Source organism: Ranitomeya imitator, chromosome 2 (genome assembly GCF_032444005.1).
Source record: "Ranitomeya imitator isolate aRanImi1 chromosome 2, aRanImi1.pri, whole genome shotgun sequence".
Classification (NCBI taxonomy): domain Eukaryota; kingdom Metazoa; phylum Chordata; class Amphibia; order Anura; family Dendrobatidae; genus Ranitomeya; species Ranitomeya imitator.
In genome coordinates this window covers 652481204-652497870 of record NC_091283.1, presented here as the reverse complement: position 1 = coordinate 652497870, position 16667 = coordinate 652481204, and the positions used below count along the sequence as shown (strand labels likewise).

General features: G+C 41.5%; 1 protein-coding gene across 1 annotated transcript in view; it reads right to left on the bottom strand.

The window, feature by feature from the left end:
* Positions 1 to 1042: 1042 nt before the first annotated feature.
* LOC138667100 (oocyte zinc finger protein XlCOF8.4-like) overlaps positions 1043 to 16667 on the bottom strand; it is a 53341-nt gene continuing 37716 nt past the window's right edge. Inside the window, exons 4-6 of the mRNA XM_069755409.1 lie at positions 7624 to 7747; positions 3990 to 4096; positions 1043 to 3905 (exon numbers count right to left, since the gene is read on the bottom strand). Coding sequence (XP_069611510.1) covers positions 3087 to 3905; positions 3990 to 4096; positions 7624 to 7747 — 1050 coding nt within the window. The 3' untranslated portion in view covers positions 1043 to 3086. The remainder of the gene's footprint in view (positions 3906 to 3989; positions 4097 to 7623; positions 7748 to 16667) is intronic.

The following is a 16667-nucleotide window of genomic DNA, read 5'->3' as shown; positions in this document are numbered from 1 at the left end:
CCTTAGACAATTATGTATATAGATATGTACAGTAAAGCAGCTACTTGGTCTTCTCCATTGACTTTTTTTCAGACACTACATATTCGATCCCTTGTTTTCCTCTGATTTGTCCTTTAGACGTAAAGTTCTGCAAGCGGTTCCAAAGTAACTGACAATTCTTCTGCGATCTCTCAATGTACAGTTTTGCGCAAAGGGACAAATAATAATTACACTAACCAGTAATTTGATTATCCACAGACCATGATGGAACCAGTTCATTCCCCCACTTCTTTTCTGTCTCGACATTGGTGGGAGTCATATAACTCCTCCTTTTTGTATCCACAGGTTTCCTGTCCTAGGAGACGGACCCTCTCTCTTGGTGAAGTCACGGACACCAGAAAATCATATTATCAGCATAATTTCCATTTTACGAGTTGTACCTATAACATATCTATCAAAATGCTTGTTCCAGTTAGTTAGTAACTAGAGGATCATAACAAAAATAGAGCAAAAACAAGAGAATATATTTGTTGCAAAAAAATATATATTGAATTTATAAAAGCAACTTCACAATCAAAGTTTGCCAAAAAAATAACTGATGCAACATGGTACATATTAGGTGGCGTCACACTCAGCATAGGGAAATACGGTCCGTACATCTTCCAGATGTGCCTTTCTGGGGTGGCTGGGGGGGCAATAACCATGGTCCCTCTCCAGGCTACTAATATCTGCCCTCAGTCACTGGCTTTCCCATTCTGGCGGAGGAAATTGCGCGGGAGCCCACGCCAGTTTTTTCCATGAATTAACCAAATTTTGCATATACACTCTACTAACATTAGTAGTGAGGAATATGCAAAAAAAAAAGGGATATGAAATGGTTTAATGTATGTAAACCAAGTCTCATATCCTGTCAGGTTTGATAAGGAGATAGCAAAAGCAATTGAATTACCGGATTTTATGCTATCTAGCGCTGTATTAAATGTAAATAAATATATATATATATATATATATATATATATGTATATATATATATATATATATATATATATATATATATCCCTATACTATGTGTAGACATTTATTCTATCTGTTCTATTGTAACCTGTCAGTGTGATTTTACTGTACACCGCACTGAATTGCCGGCTTTTCTATAGAACACCGCTGCGTATTTCTCGCAAGTCACACTGTTGGTCCGTGTGTAATCCGTATTTTTCTCGCCCCCATAGACTTTCATTGGTGGATTTTTTGTGCAATATGCTGACAAACGTAGCATGCTGTGATTTTCTCAGCCCGTAAAATACAGCTGAGAAACATACGGCAGATAGGAGCTGCCCCATAGAGAATCATTGGTCCGTGTGCAATGCGTAGTTTTTGCGCCTCTCATACGTCCGTAAAACTTTCTATTGTGACGCCGACCTTAAAAGGAAATAAATGAATATTCCAGAGAATTTAATTAAAACATCTCTACATATAGTAATCAGGTGTATAGAAGTAAATTTATTAGTGTAGTGAATGGACCATTTTTCTAGAATGTTAAATATTACTTGAAGTGACATTTAAAGGGAAAATGGCAGGTCTTCTGTCTGTCCCCTGCTGCGATAATAGCACTATGAATGCATATTTCTATTTCTTCAATTTGAAGAAAATGTTTCATGTGCCTAATAACGCTGCAGTTTTTGAAGAATTAACTTTTCTTCTGCATTGTCACATATACTACTACAGCAGTACTACCCTGGCAGGGCGTCTAATTGCGTGGACTAGTTCTGCCTCAAAACCTCTAATCCCACCTGGTTTTGCGTGATTTACATCCTGAGAGATGTGACTAGAAGAGCTGATGCAAAACTTGGAAAGAGACACCTGCATCATTGTTCAAATACTGTAGCGTTATTATGCACATAAAACACCTTATCAAATTAAAGAAATCTGCACCCATAGTGCTATAACAGCAGTTGCGGACAACCACGGAATCTGACAGGTTCCCTTTAAAAGTCGTTCAACACCTGTTTACATTGTCTCTACGTTTAGAAGCATTTTACACCAATATATTCCTACTGTGGGGACAAATGTTCCTTACTTGTCCTCTTTTTTTTCCATCTCAATCCTATAATAACTCTCCTTACAGTGACTTTAAGTATGCAAAACTGTACAAAAAAGGGTATATATCCCAGATGGGAAGACACTGTACAGCTAAGGAAGAAGTAACATGGATTAGCGCCACTGACATTCCTAATAAATGATCTTTGGAGTCTGAACTCTTCCCTACTAAACCGTAACATTAATAAGCAAACCATACATCAACCAGCCTTTTTTTCTGCCAACCAAGCATGGGAATTAAAAGGCAAAGATTGCATATTTTCCATTTTGAGTTAAGAGGTGGAGTGGATTGCACTCACATCTGAATTCATTGTATAGTCTTCCAAATCAATGTAACATGAAATAAAATAATTGAGATTTTTAAAAAGAGAGAGATGTTGTAAAAAACCTTTTATATATTACAGTATAGGAACTTCATTATGACTCCCTCAATAAATTTTAAAAAACTGACCGTCACATCCAAACATAGACTAAGTGTGAACAGGTGCTGAACCGAGTCACCAACTCATATACAATCAAATAAGTAAGGCAGCACACTGCGGCGCTAAAACATGCAAACATGAAAATTGAATTGCATTACTGCACTAGAAATATGAAAAATTGAGCAAGTTTAGTGCATAAATTAGCCAATTCATGTGTACCTGGTAGCCAACGATAAGGTATTTCTTACCTGGACCTGACAATGCCTTTCCTCTCTGAAAATAAAGTTTTTTTTAATCACAGCAGGACCACTACCCCTCCACAGAGTGAGAGATTTTAGTCTAAGAGAGGACTCACATTAGGTTCCCATTCAGATGAAGACTTTATTTTCAGAGAGGAAAGGCATTGTCAGGTCCTGCTAAACGAGAAATGTCTTATCGTGGCTACCAGGTACACATGAATTGGCCAATTTATTAGCTAAACTTTCTCAATTTTTCATATTTCCAGGGCAGTAATGCAATTCAATATTCAGAATCTATGTTTGCAAGTTTTGGAGCTACAGTGTGCTGCCTACCTCAATAAATTCACAGGAATTATTTCTGTGAGTGAACTTTTCGGTGCAAAGCAAGATTTGCTCTTTGTGTAAAATGTTTACCACATTCTGCACAAGTAAATGGTGTCTCTCCGGAGTGGACTCTTCTATGTCTATTAAGATCTGACTTGTGAGTGAAGCATTTTCTGCACTCGATGCACTGATGGGGCTTCACTCCTGCATGGATTCTTTGGTGATCAACAAGATAGGATTTATAAGCAAAACATTTACCGCAATCAGAGCATGAGAATGGCTTCTCCCCTGTGTGGATTCTACGGTGATTGATGAGAATCGATTTATGCGCAAAGCACTTTCCACAGTCATAACACAGAAAAGGTCTCTCCCCCGTGTGTATTCTCTTGTGATAAACAAGAGCGGATTTCTGGGTAAAGCATTTTCCACAGTCAGTACATAAAAATGGTCTCTCGCCCGTGTGAACTCTGGAATGCCGGATGAGATCTGCATTCTGAGTGAAAGTTTTGGAACATTGTGCGCACTGGTAAGATTTACAATTTCTCCTAACTTTAGAGACTTCTGTAGTTTTTGATCGGGTTTCATAATGAATATCAGATGTTTGTTGATGGATGTGACACATAACTGGAATGACAGGGCGCTCTAGTGAATCTGGTACAATATTGCCTTCTATCTTACAGCACTGAGGTAAATCAAGACATGTGTCCCATGGATTAGTGCCGATGTATTGTCCATCCTTATTGATATAAGTAGGCGTCTCTTCCTCCTTACAAAGGTGATCATTCTTTACACATGTCTCCTCTTCTAGTTTTCTTACCTCAACTTTAATATTAATCAAATCTTCATCCTATGAGAACAAACAGTACAACATAATGATGCAATGTTTTAGGAATAAACAGTATAAGTGTATAACTACAAAAAATGTGAAGACCTCAGATTCCAGATAGTCCTGTGGGTCAGGGTGAATATCCTTTAGGCAATCTTGAGAATACAGAGGACTGAGACAACTCACTGCTGACGATTGTTCATTGGATCCATCTGAAATAAACAGTCACTGAATATATTTCTTTATGCGCTCTCAGATGATGAGTGTCTCTATGTGAACTTATAAAAACAGAATTATTTTAAAAGCACTACAACTATTGATGAGCTTATGTGCTCATTACTCGAGCTTGCCACTAGTGCTCGAGTGACATGTTCAAGTCCCCACACCCACAGGTTTTGCAGTAGATAATACAGCTACAAAACATGCGAGGACTGCCCGTGTAGGTCAGACAGCCACAAAACATGCAGGGATTTCCTAGCAGGCGCAAAACATGCGGGCGCTGGGACTCAAACATGTCACTCAAGCACCCATAATAATCGGTGCATACCCGAGCACTCGATGCAAACCCTAAAAAACACAATCTCTTTGCACTCTTACTTGGAGCTGCTACAGGAAAGAAATATATCTTGGTACCGTGTTAGCCAGTAGATAGAAAAATATTTAGAATTGAGAGTCCTCAGTGGTTGATACCTTTTAATGGCTAACTGAAAAGATGGTAACAAATTGCAAGCTTTTGAGACTACTCAGGTCTCTTCATCAGGCAAATAATATAGAAAATGTTCAGCACAGTCGAAGGGAGGAGGTGCACGGTCATAGGTTCCCAAGCCTCAATGTGTAAATAACAAGTGACTGGCACACTCCGGACGTGTTGTGATGCAAAAATGGGGGTTTATTATACATACAGTAAACACAAACGTTTCGGTCGTAACTGGACCTTCATCAGTGTGCTAGATTACTAGTATGTTGGAGGAGCCCCAAAAGTTAGAACTAAGATGCATCAGAAGAAAGCCTGAAGCTATATAGATCCCAGGTTGTAGAAGCAATCTGCAGATGCAGGGTAGTGTGTCACAGGTGACACTATCCGCCCAGTAAATATGAAGCCACGCGGTGTCACCGCTGTTAAGGGCTAAGAGGGAAGTGCACGCTATCAGCCTGATGAATGCAGGGAGCACGCTGTATCCACCGCAAGTGCAGGCGCGGTATCCACCGCGTGCTCCCTCCATTCATCAGGCTGATAGCGTGCACTTCCCTCTTAGCCCTTAACAGCGGTGACACCGCGTGGCTTCATATTTACTGGGCGGATAGTGTCACCTGTGACACACTACCCTGCATCTGCAGATTGCTTCTACAACCTGGGATCTATATAGCTTCAGGCTTTCTTCTGATGCATCTTAGTTCTAACTTTTGGGGCTCCTTCAACATACTAGTAATCTAGCACACTGATGAAGGTCCAGTTACGACCGAAACGTTTGTGTTTACTGTATGTATAATAAACCCCCATTTTTGCATCACAACACGTCCGGAGTGTGCCAGTCACTTGTTCTTCATCAGGCAAAGACTAAAAGAAATTCTGAAGAATCACATATTTATGCACAACATAGCACAGAAAAAAAAACCCCAAAAAAAAACCATGGATAAGACAGGTGACATGAAGCAGAATTACCATGAGTAATAAACAGTTATGTCCATAAATGTTGGACCAGTTCTTAGATAAGGAATGTTTTATTGTCCTCTGATTGGGGTCTGGTTCTGTTGTGATGACCCCTCATGGTCTGAGGGGCAAGTTCCTTAGTTGATGTAAAAAGACATAAATCCATGCGACACATTCAGACTATGAGAGGTCATCACAACTGAACCAGACCCCAATCAGAGGACAATAAAACAATCCTTATCTAAGAACTGGTCCAGCATTTATGGACATAACTGTTTATCACTCATGGTAATTCTGCTTCATGTCACCTGCCTGATCCATGGGTTTTTTTGTTGTTGTTTTTTTTTTCTGTGCTATGTCGTGCATAAATATGTGATTCTTCAGAATTTCTTTTAGTCTTTGCCTGATGAAGAGACCTGAGTAGTCTCGAAAGCTTGCAATTTGTTACCATCTTGTCAGTTAGCCATTAAAAGGTATCAACCACCGAGGACTCTCAATTCTAAATATTTTGGAGCTGCTAAGCACTTGATTCCCCTGTGCTGGAAACAAACAAATCCCCCACCCACTGTAAGTGGATAGAGAAAATTCACTCAAAATAATACTGACTGGAAGAACAATCCAGCTGGGAATCTCATACACACCTACAATTCCTTAACATATGGTCACCTTGGAAATATAAGCCTCCACAGCTACCAAGTCAAATTGCAAAAACCACGTTACATCTTCCCTAAATCACCCTGTCATCGAACCCCCTTTTACACCCTTCACTCTGTAATTCTCCTCTCCCACCGTATGGTTCCCATATTCTACTGTACACTGCATCCTTCTTCACAGCCCATTTTTAGATATACTGGTTCCTCTTTAAGCTTCCTTATTACCTTAGGCACTCCAGTCAATACCATATGACATTACCTAGAAATATTGAGTAGTAATTTTGTTGTTACTTATATTCTAATGACCCTGATTGTACCCTCATGATTTTTGTTTTACATAACCTGGTCATTATTAGGGTATGTTCACACGTTCCTGATTTCCATCCTTTTTTTTTCAGGACTGAAACCGCAGCTCTTGGCAGAAAACGCAGGTCCTTTTTTTGGTCCTTTTTTTGTGCTTTTTTGGTGCGTTTTTTTGATGCGTTTTTTGATCCTTTTTTTTATGCAGTTTTCTATGCAGAGTCTGTGTGTTTTCTAGGAAGTTTTTTAGGGTTAAAATGGCTGAAAATACCCTACCCCTACCCCTAACCCTACCCCTACCCCTAACCCTATTCTAACCTTAGTGGAAAAAAAAAAAATTCTTAATTTTTTTATTGTCCCTACCTATGGGGGTGACAAAGGGGGGGGGGGGGTGTCATTTACTATTTTTTTATTTTGATCACTGAGATAGGTTATATCTCAGTGATCAAAATGCACTTTGGAACGAATCTGCCGGCCGGCAGATTCGGCGGACGCACTGCGCATGCGCCCGCCATTTTGCAAGATGGCGGCGCCCAGGGAGAAGACGGCCGGACGGACACCGGGAGGCCGGGTAAGTATAAGGGGGGGAGATTAGGGCACGGGGGGGGCATCGGAGCACGGGGGGGGGGGGGGCATCGGAGCACGGGGGGGGGGGGGGCATTGGAGCATGGGGGGGTGGGATCGGGGCAGCCACACTCCGCCCACGCACTTCCGCCCGCTTCCCCGCACTTCCTGCTGCAGCGGTTCGGCACCACAAACCGCAATAAAACCCGCAGATATATTTTTGATCTGCGGGTTTTACTGCGGGTTTGACCTCACAATGGAGGTCTATGGGTGCAGAACCGCTGCGGCTCCGAAAAAAGAAGTGACATGCTCCTTCTTTTTTCCCGCAGCTATTCAGCGCGGCTTTTTTTTTTAAATTCAGGATCATGTGCACAGCGGTTCCTGTTTTCCATAGGGTACATTGTACTGTACCCTGCATGGAAAACAACTGCGGAACCGCAGCGGCAAAAACGCTGCGGTTCCGCAGTAAAAAACGCACTGTGTGAACATGGCCTTATGTTTCTTGTTTAATGTTTTAATAAATAAAGAATTATAAAACAAACAATCAAAATTATTGTTAAGCACTTCTAACCTGATGATATGAAAGGCTGAGGATTATCCATCATGACGTCCTTGTACAGATCCTTGTGACCTTCTAAATACTCCCACTCCTCCATGGAGAAATAGACCGTGACATCCTGACGCCTTACAGCAACCTGAGACAAAATGATACAGGCATCATTAGACATGTGTTTCTCAATCTTTCCAAGTCAAGTAACCCCTAATAAGAATTCTCAACCTATCCAAGGCAAGTAGCCCCTTAATAAGAATTCTCAACCTATCCAAGTCAAGTAACCCCCTAATAAGAATTCTCAACCTACCCAAGGCAAGTAACGCCCTAATAAGAATTCTCAACCTATCCAAGGCAAGTAGCCCCTTATAAGAATTCTCAACCTACTCAAGGCAAGTAGCCCCTTAATAAGAATTCTCAACCTATCCAAGGCAAGTAACCCCTGAATAAGAATTCTGGCGCAGTGGATAGCACAGCAGCCTTGCAGCGCTGGAGTCCTGGGTTCAAACCCCACCAAGGACAACATCTGCAAAGAGTTTGTATGTTCTCTCCGTGTTTGCGTGGGTTTCCTCCGGGTAGTCCGGTTTCCTCCCACACTCCAAAGACATACTGTTAGGGAATTTAGATTGTGAGCCCCAACGGGGACAGCGATGATAATGTGTGAAAAACTGTAAAGCGCTGCGTAATATGTTAGCGCTATATAAAAATAAAGATTATTATTATTATTATTATTATTCTCACCCTATCCAAGGCAAGTAACCCCTTATAAGAATTCTCAACCTACCCAAGGCAAGTAACCCCCTAATAAGAATTCTCAACCTACCCAAAGCAAGTAACGCCCTAATAAGAATTCTCAACCTATCCAAGGCAAGTAGCCCCTTATAAGAATTCTCAACCTACCCAAGGCAAGTAACCCCCTAATAAGAATTCTCAACCTATCCAAGGCAAGTAACCCCCTTATAAGAATTCTCAACCTACCAAGGCAAGTAACCCTCTAATAAGAATTCTCAACCTATCCAAGGCAAGTAACCCCCTAATAAGATTTCTCAACCTATCCAAGGCAAGTAACCCCCTAATAAGAATTCTCAACCTATCCAAGCCAAGTAACCCCCTAATAAGAATTCTCAACCTATCCAAGGCAAGTAACCCCTCTAATAAGAATTCTCAACCTATCCAAGCCAAGTAACCCCCTAATAAGAATTCTCAACCTATCCAAGGCAAGTAACCCCTCTAATAAGAATTCTCAACCTATCCAAGGCAAGTAACCCCCTAATAAGAATTCTAAACCTATCCAAGGCAAGTAACCCCTTAATAAGAATTTTCAACCTATCCAAGGCAATGAACCCCCTAATAAGAATTCTCAACCTATCCAAGGCACGTAACCCCTTAATAAGAATTCTCAACCTATCCAAGGCAATGAACCCCCTAATAAAGATTCTCAACCAATCTAAGTCAAGAAACCCCATAAAAAGAATTCTCAACCTATCTAAAGAAAGTAATCCCTGTGAGGCAGTGACCCCTGTTACAGCAAGGGGGCGCTGTAAGTGCTCTCCAGAATGTACATGGAAGCGTAGTGAGGCAATGAGGGCATACTATAGACACAGGTGTGGCTGTAATTAGAATAGTGAAGCAGTGACTGATTAAAAGCCCTGTAGTAGAGGGGGAGGTGTGTCAGTGTTGGTTTGGAAGCAGACAGAGCAGTTGTCTGCAGAGCTCTTTGTGTGTGGAGCAACACGAGGCAAAAGGAACTGACACCCTGCGCATCCCGGGCTGTCTTGTGTTGCCAGGCTGCAATCCGGAGGATAGCTTGATGTGCACGGCGTGAGTAGAGACTTGGTATGGGCGGGCGGTCGCCCCAGGGAAACTGGACAAAGGGAAGTCTGGCCTGTGTAGGGACTGCAAAGGTAAAGCCGGTTACTATGTATTTCTGATGGACTATGTGAAGAAGCTGTGTACTGTATATTTTCCTTTGGCCTGGATGAAGAAACCGTTCACTATGTATTGCTAAATGACTGTGTGAAGTAACACAATAAAGAAACGTTTTGTTGAAATTGCTTGAGTCACTGCTGTTTCACTGCGTATGGTCCTACCGCTGCATCACACCCCGTAATAAGAATTCTCAACCCATCCAAGGCAATGAACCCTGTAATAAGAATTCTCAACCTATCTAACGCAAGTAACCCTCTAATTAGAATTCTCAACCTATCCAATGCAATGAATCCCCTAATAAGAATTCTCAACCTATCTAAGTCAAGTAACCCTCTAATAAGAATTCTCACCCTATCCAATGCAATGAACCCCCTAATAAGAATTCTCACCCCATCCAAGGCAAGTAACCCCCTAATAAGAATTCTCAACTTATCTAACGCAAGTAACCCTCTAATTAGAATTCTCACCCTATCCAAGGCAATGAATCCCCTAATAAGAATTCTCAACCTATCCAAGGCAATTAACCCCCTAATAAGAATTATCAACCAATCTAAGGATAGTAACCCTCTAATAAGAATTCTCAACTAATCTAAGTCAAGAAACCATCTAATAAGAATTATTAACCTATCCAAGGCAAGCAACCCCCTAATAAGAATATCAACCTATCACTCTTCAGGAGCACACTGCTCCCCAGCAAAGCAGAAAGCTTTGAGGCAAAAGAGCAGTGTGCTTCTGAAACAACAACATAAGAAACCCCGTTTAAAATAAATAACCCAAGGTGCAGAAGAAAAGTTTCTAGAGTGCACAGCTCCCTATCAAAGCAGAAAGTTGGGAGGCAGAAGAGCAGTGCACTCATGTAGCACCAAGAGAAAACCCCTTGACAATTAATCATTATCATTGTAGAACGTTTAAAACAAAAAGACAAATTATTTAACTGCTAATGCATACTGTGACAGTCACTGCCAAGGTTCGGGAGGTGAGGTATGTTTCACTGGGGGTGTTAACTTCAATGATAGCAACATACTCCAGCACACCAAGTGCTGAAATGGGTTAATCAGCCATATTTAGTGCTAAGTTGCTTGAACAGCTGTTGAGTGGGAGGAGTCCAGAGGATAAATACCCAGACTTCTAGAGCATTCAGAAAGGGTGGGCCTGGAGTTGCAAAGCTCTGGGGCTGAGTTTTATTTTTAAGGAAAGCTGAACCTTTTGTTGTTTGCTCCTGAAGTGGGAGGATTGGGATAGCAACAAGGACTGTGCCATACCTTATGTTTTTGTTTTAAGGTTAGGCCAGGAAGGCCGGGTTTGTTTTGATAACGCTGCACTGGTTTATGCAGTACTTTTAATAAACCAGTGGAAGATTTAAAGAGTCAGTATTCCTGTGTCTGCCTCACTTGACTGCACATAAAGGTAATATACCACAATACATGAAAAGAATTGGATACCTATGGTTGCAATATTTTTTACTTAAATGCATTTACTTTTGTCTAAAAATCATTTTTGTGATAAGGTTTCATAAAAAAATGTTGGAAGATATAGCATCCACAATCTTGCATGGCAATACATAGCAAACTGCAGAATAAGATAGAGATCAAAACAGTTAATACGTTGTTTCTAACTCAACTAGGCACAGCCGTCATCTGCCTCTAAAAACTCGGGAGCCCATTGGGCATGATGTAATTAAGAAAAATACTGTATAGTTGAATAGATATTACCGTATATACTCGTGTATGAGCAATCCCGAGTATAAGCCGAGGCACAAAATTTTGCTACGAAAGACTGGGAAAACTTACTGACTTGCGTATAAGTCGGGCGTGCATTGTCCCCTCATCCCTATCCTGGTATGCATGGCTCATTACAGAATGCTGTAGATAAGCCCCTGATGGCGGTGGCCGCAGCTTATATACGAAAAAGTAGGTGACAGATTCCCTTTAAAACATTGGTTATCTGAATCTGTTCAAATTGGAAAGAGATAATAGGCCAAGTGAAAGCCATCTGGAAAGAATGGAAGCAGAACGTGATAAAGAATGATATGTAAAGTCGCTCATAATAAAATGGAAAGGCTTTTCACTCAATTATAGAAAGGAGGAACTTCATAAAATCATGAAGCCCTTTGTCCAGACCAGTTGGTATTTACTCGAAGACTTGGGTGGAATATTGGGAAAGTTAAAAATAACTGATCCAAATGTGGAGGGAAAAGGAGGGAGAGATACAGGATAACCGAACATTGTATATAGATTAAATAAGGAAGTGCAACATCCGAGGGGTTACCATGATCAAGAGAATGATAGGATACAAGTGAACACTGGAAATATAAATAGTATATCCTGCATGTCTGTGTGGAGGGAGGGTAGCTGGGGAATTGTATTTTTTTTCTTTTTAATTACTCTATCTGTGATCCTTTCATTTTAAAAATTGAAGAAAGCAAACTAAATCTTAGAGTTTGTAAGTGAAGTGTATAAAATTGTATTGTATAAATAAGTGTTAAAAATAAATAAAAAGTATAGTTAAAAAAAGTTAAAATACAAAATATTTTATGAAAAAAAAATACATAGAAATTCAAATCATCCACGTTTTTCCACTTTACAAAATAGAAATAAAAAAAAATCTGATCTAACAAATGATGAATACCATATAGTATACACCTCAAGGGAAAAAAAGAATTGAAATGCCAACATTTATGCGGGAAAAAATGCAATAGATGCAATAAAAAGTCATATGTTCCCCATAATAGCACCATTAAAAACCTCATCCCACAACGCAAAAATCAAACTCTCGTACAACATCTCATAAAATGGTAATATATCTATATACATAATTGTCTAAGGGTCACTTCCGTCTGTCTGTCTGTCCTTCTGTCACGGTTATTCATTCGCTGATTGGTCTCGGCAGCTGCCTGTCATGGCTGCCGCGACCAATCAGCGACGGGCACTGTCCGATTAGTCCCTCCCCTACTCCCCTGCACTCACTGCCCGGCGCCCGCTCCAGAATCCCCTCCACTCACCGCTCACACAGGGTTAATTGCAGCGGTAACGGCCCGCGGTGTAACGCACTCCGTCCCCAACCATTTACTATTGATGCTGCCTAGGCAGCATCAATAGTAAAAATATGTCATGTTAAAAATAATAATAATTAAAAAAAAAAAACTGCTATACTCACCCTCTGCCGCCTTTCTCGCTCCTTGGCACGCTCCCTGGATCGCTCCATTGCAAGCGGCAGCTTCCGGTCCCAGGGCTGGTGTGCGACAAGGACCTGCCGTGACATCATGGTCATGTGACCGCGACGTCATCATAGGTCCTGCTCACACCGGCCCCGGGACCGCAAGCTGCCGCTTGCAATGGAGCGGTCCCGGGAGCGTGCCGAGGAGCGAGAAAGGCGGTGGATGGTAAGTTTAGCAGGACTTCAACGGGCTATAGGTGAGTATATGTTTATTTTTTTTTCAAGTCTCTATACTACGTGGCTCTGTGCTGGGCAATATACTACGTCACTGGGCAATATACTACGTGGCTCTGCTATATACTATGTGGCTGGGCAATATACTACGTGACTGGGCAATATACTACGTGACTGGGCAATATACTACGTGGTTGGGCAATATACTCCGTCGCTGGGCAATATACTACGTGGCTGGGCAATATACTACGTGGCTGGGCAATATACTACGTGGCTGGGCAATATACTCCGTCGCTGGGCAATATACTACGTGGCTGGGCAATATACTACGTGGCTGGGCAATATACTACGTGGCTGGGCAATATACTCCGTCGCTGGGCAATATACTACGTGGCTGGGCAATATACTACGTGACTGGGCAATATACTACGTGACTGGGCAATATACTACGTGACTGGGCAATATACTACGTGCCTGGGCAATATACTACGTGGCTGGGCAATATACTACGTGGCTGGGCAATATACTATGTGGGCTGGACAATATACTACGTGACTGGGCAAAATACTACGTAGCTGGGCAATATACTACGTAGCTGGGCAATATACTACGTGGACAAAAGGCAGGGAGCCAGCACACCGAGGAAATGCAGGAAGCACGGATCTCCGTCCTGACGTGACGTGAAGAATATCCAAAAAAACCGAAAAGATGATCCAGCTTCCAGATAAAATATAAAAGTTTAATCCAACATATTAAAATGAGGAGACAACTCCTGGGACGGCATCATACACATAGTAAGGCGAGCGACGCGTTTCGACCAAGCGGTCTTTATCACAGCTGATCTGCTAAATGACATATCCGGTATATATACAATATAGCACCAATCAAATGCTAGAAAAATGTCATGTGATACATAGGTTAAAAAAAAATAAAAAAATTCACAAATGTACCCAATAAATTCAAAACAATAATGTGCAGAAGGATATATACAATAGATAATGAACAATAAACAATGCACAATGAATAAAAATAAAGACATAAAGAAAATAAAGAAATACAGAGGAAGGGACATTGCTAGTAATGGAACATTAGTTCATTTCGTTTGTTCAAACCACCTGGAAACCTTGTACCTAGATTAAAAATCCAGAACGCTTCTCTGGTAAGTAACGCTCTGTGAATATCCCCACCGCGCGGAGGTTTTTTAATTTTCTCAATACCTATTACTTTTAACCCCTTCGCGACATGCGCCGTACTAGTACTGCGCTGCCGGCACTGCATTAGTGCCAGCAGCAGTACTAGTACGGCGCACCGATCACCGCGGTCTCGCGCTGAGCGCCGCGGTGATCGGGTGCGGGTGTCAGCTGTATACGACAGCTGACACCCCGCAGCAATGCCCACGATCGGCGCTATCGCCGATCGCGGGCATTTAACCCCTCTGATGCCGCTGTCAGTAGTGACAGCGGCATAGAGGGGGATCGCGCAGGGACGGGGGCTCCCTGCGCTCTCCCACCGGAGCAACGCAATGATATCGCGTTGCTCCGGTGACCCGGAAGGAGTCCCCGGATCCAAGATGGCCGCCGGACTCCTTCCGGGTCATGAAGTGACCTGGCTAGCCGGCGCCTTCTGAGAGCAGGCGCTGGAGAGCCAGCTAAACTGCATGTCAGATCGTTGATCTGACAGTGTGCTATGCACAGTGTCAGATCAACGATCTGATCTAATACAGAGATGTCCCACCCTGGGACAATGTTAGAAAGTAAAAAAAAAAAAAAAATAGAATGTGTAAAAAAAATAAAAAAAAATCCCCAAATAAAAAAAAAAAAACATTTCCCAATAAATCCATTTATTTATGTAAAAAAAAAAAAAAACAATAAATGTACACATATTTGGTATTGCCGCGTCCGTAACGACCCGCTCTATAAAACTATTCCACTAGTTAACCCCTTCAGTGAACACCGCAAAAAAAAAAAAAAAAAAAACAAGGCAAAAAACAACGCTTTATTATCATACAGGCGAACAAAAAGTGGAATAACACGCGATCAAAACGACGGATATAAATAACCATGGTACCGCTGAAAACGTCATCTTGTCCCGCAAAAAAAAAGCCGCCATACAGCATCATCAGCAGAAAAATAAAAAAGTTATAGCTCTCAGAATAATGCGATGCAAAAACAATTATTTTTTTATATAAAATAGTTTTTATTGTGTAAAAGCGCCAAAACATAAAAAAAATTACATAAATGAGGTATCGCTGTAATCGTACTGACCCGAAGAATAAAACTGCTTTATCCATTTTACCACACGTGGAACGGTATAAACGCCCCCCCTAAAAGAAATTCAAGAATTGCTGGTTTTTGTTCATTCCGCCTCCCAAAAATCGGAATAAAAAGCGATCAAAAAATGTCATCTGCCCGAAAATGTTACCAATAAAAACGTCAACTCGTCCCGCAAAAAACAAGACCTCATATGACTCTGTGGGCCAAAATATGGATAAATTATAGCTCTCAAAATGTGGTGATGCAAAAACTATTTTTTGCAATAAAAAGCGTCTTTTAGTGTGTGACAGCTGCCAATCATAAAAATCCGCCAAAAAAACGCTATAAAAGTAAATCAAACCCCCCTTCATCACCCCCTTAGTTAGGGAAAAATAATAAAATGTAAAAAAATGTATTTATTTCCATTTTCCCATTAGTGCTAGGGTTAGGGCTAGGGTTAGGGCTAGGGTTAGGGTTGGGGTTAGGGTTTCAGTTATAATTGGGTGTTTCCACTGTTTAGGCACATCAGGGGGCGTCCGATCTCAATTCCAGCCAATTCTGCTTTGAAAAAGTAAAACAGTGCTCCTTCCCTTCCGAGTTCTCCTGTGTGCCCAAACAGTGGTTCCCCCCAACATATGGGGTATCAGCGTTCTCAGGACAAGTTGGACAACAACTTTTGGGGTCCAATTTGTCCTGTTACCCTTGGGAAAATAAAAACATAGAGGATAAAATATCATTTTCGTGGAAAAAAAAATATTTTTTATTTTCACGGCTCTGCGTTATAAACTGTAGTGAAACACTTGTTGGTTCAAAGCTCTCACAACACATCTAGATAAGTTCCTTTGGGGGTCTAGTTTCCAATATGGGGTCACTTGTGGGGGGTTTCTACTGTTTAGGTACATCAGGGGCTCTGCAAATGCAACATGACGCCTGCAGACCAATCCATCTAAGTCTGTATTTCAAATGGCGCTCCTTCCCTTCCGAGCTCTGCCGTGCACCCAAACAGTGGTTCCCCCCAACATATGGGGTATCAGCGTTCTCAGGACAAGTTGGACAACAACTTTTGGGGTCCAATTTGTCCTGTTACCCTTGGGAAAATAAAAACATAGGGGATAAAATATCATTTTCGTGGAAAAAAAAATATTTTTATTTTCACGGCTCTGCGTTATAAACTGTAGTGAAACACTTGTTGGTTCAAAGCTCTCACAACACATCTAGATAAGTTCCTTGGGTGGTCTAGTTTCCAATATGGGGTCACTTGTGGTGGGTTTCTACTGTTTAGGTACATCAGGGGCTCTGCAAATGCAACATGACACGTGCAGTCCATTCCATCTAAGTCTGCATTTCAATCGGTGCTCCTTCCCTTCCGAGCTCTGCCATGCACTCAAACGGTGGTTCCCCCCCACATGTGGGGTATCAGCGTACTCAGGACAAATTGGACAATAACATTTGTGGTCCAATTTCTCCTGTTACCCTTGGGAAAAAAAAAATTGC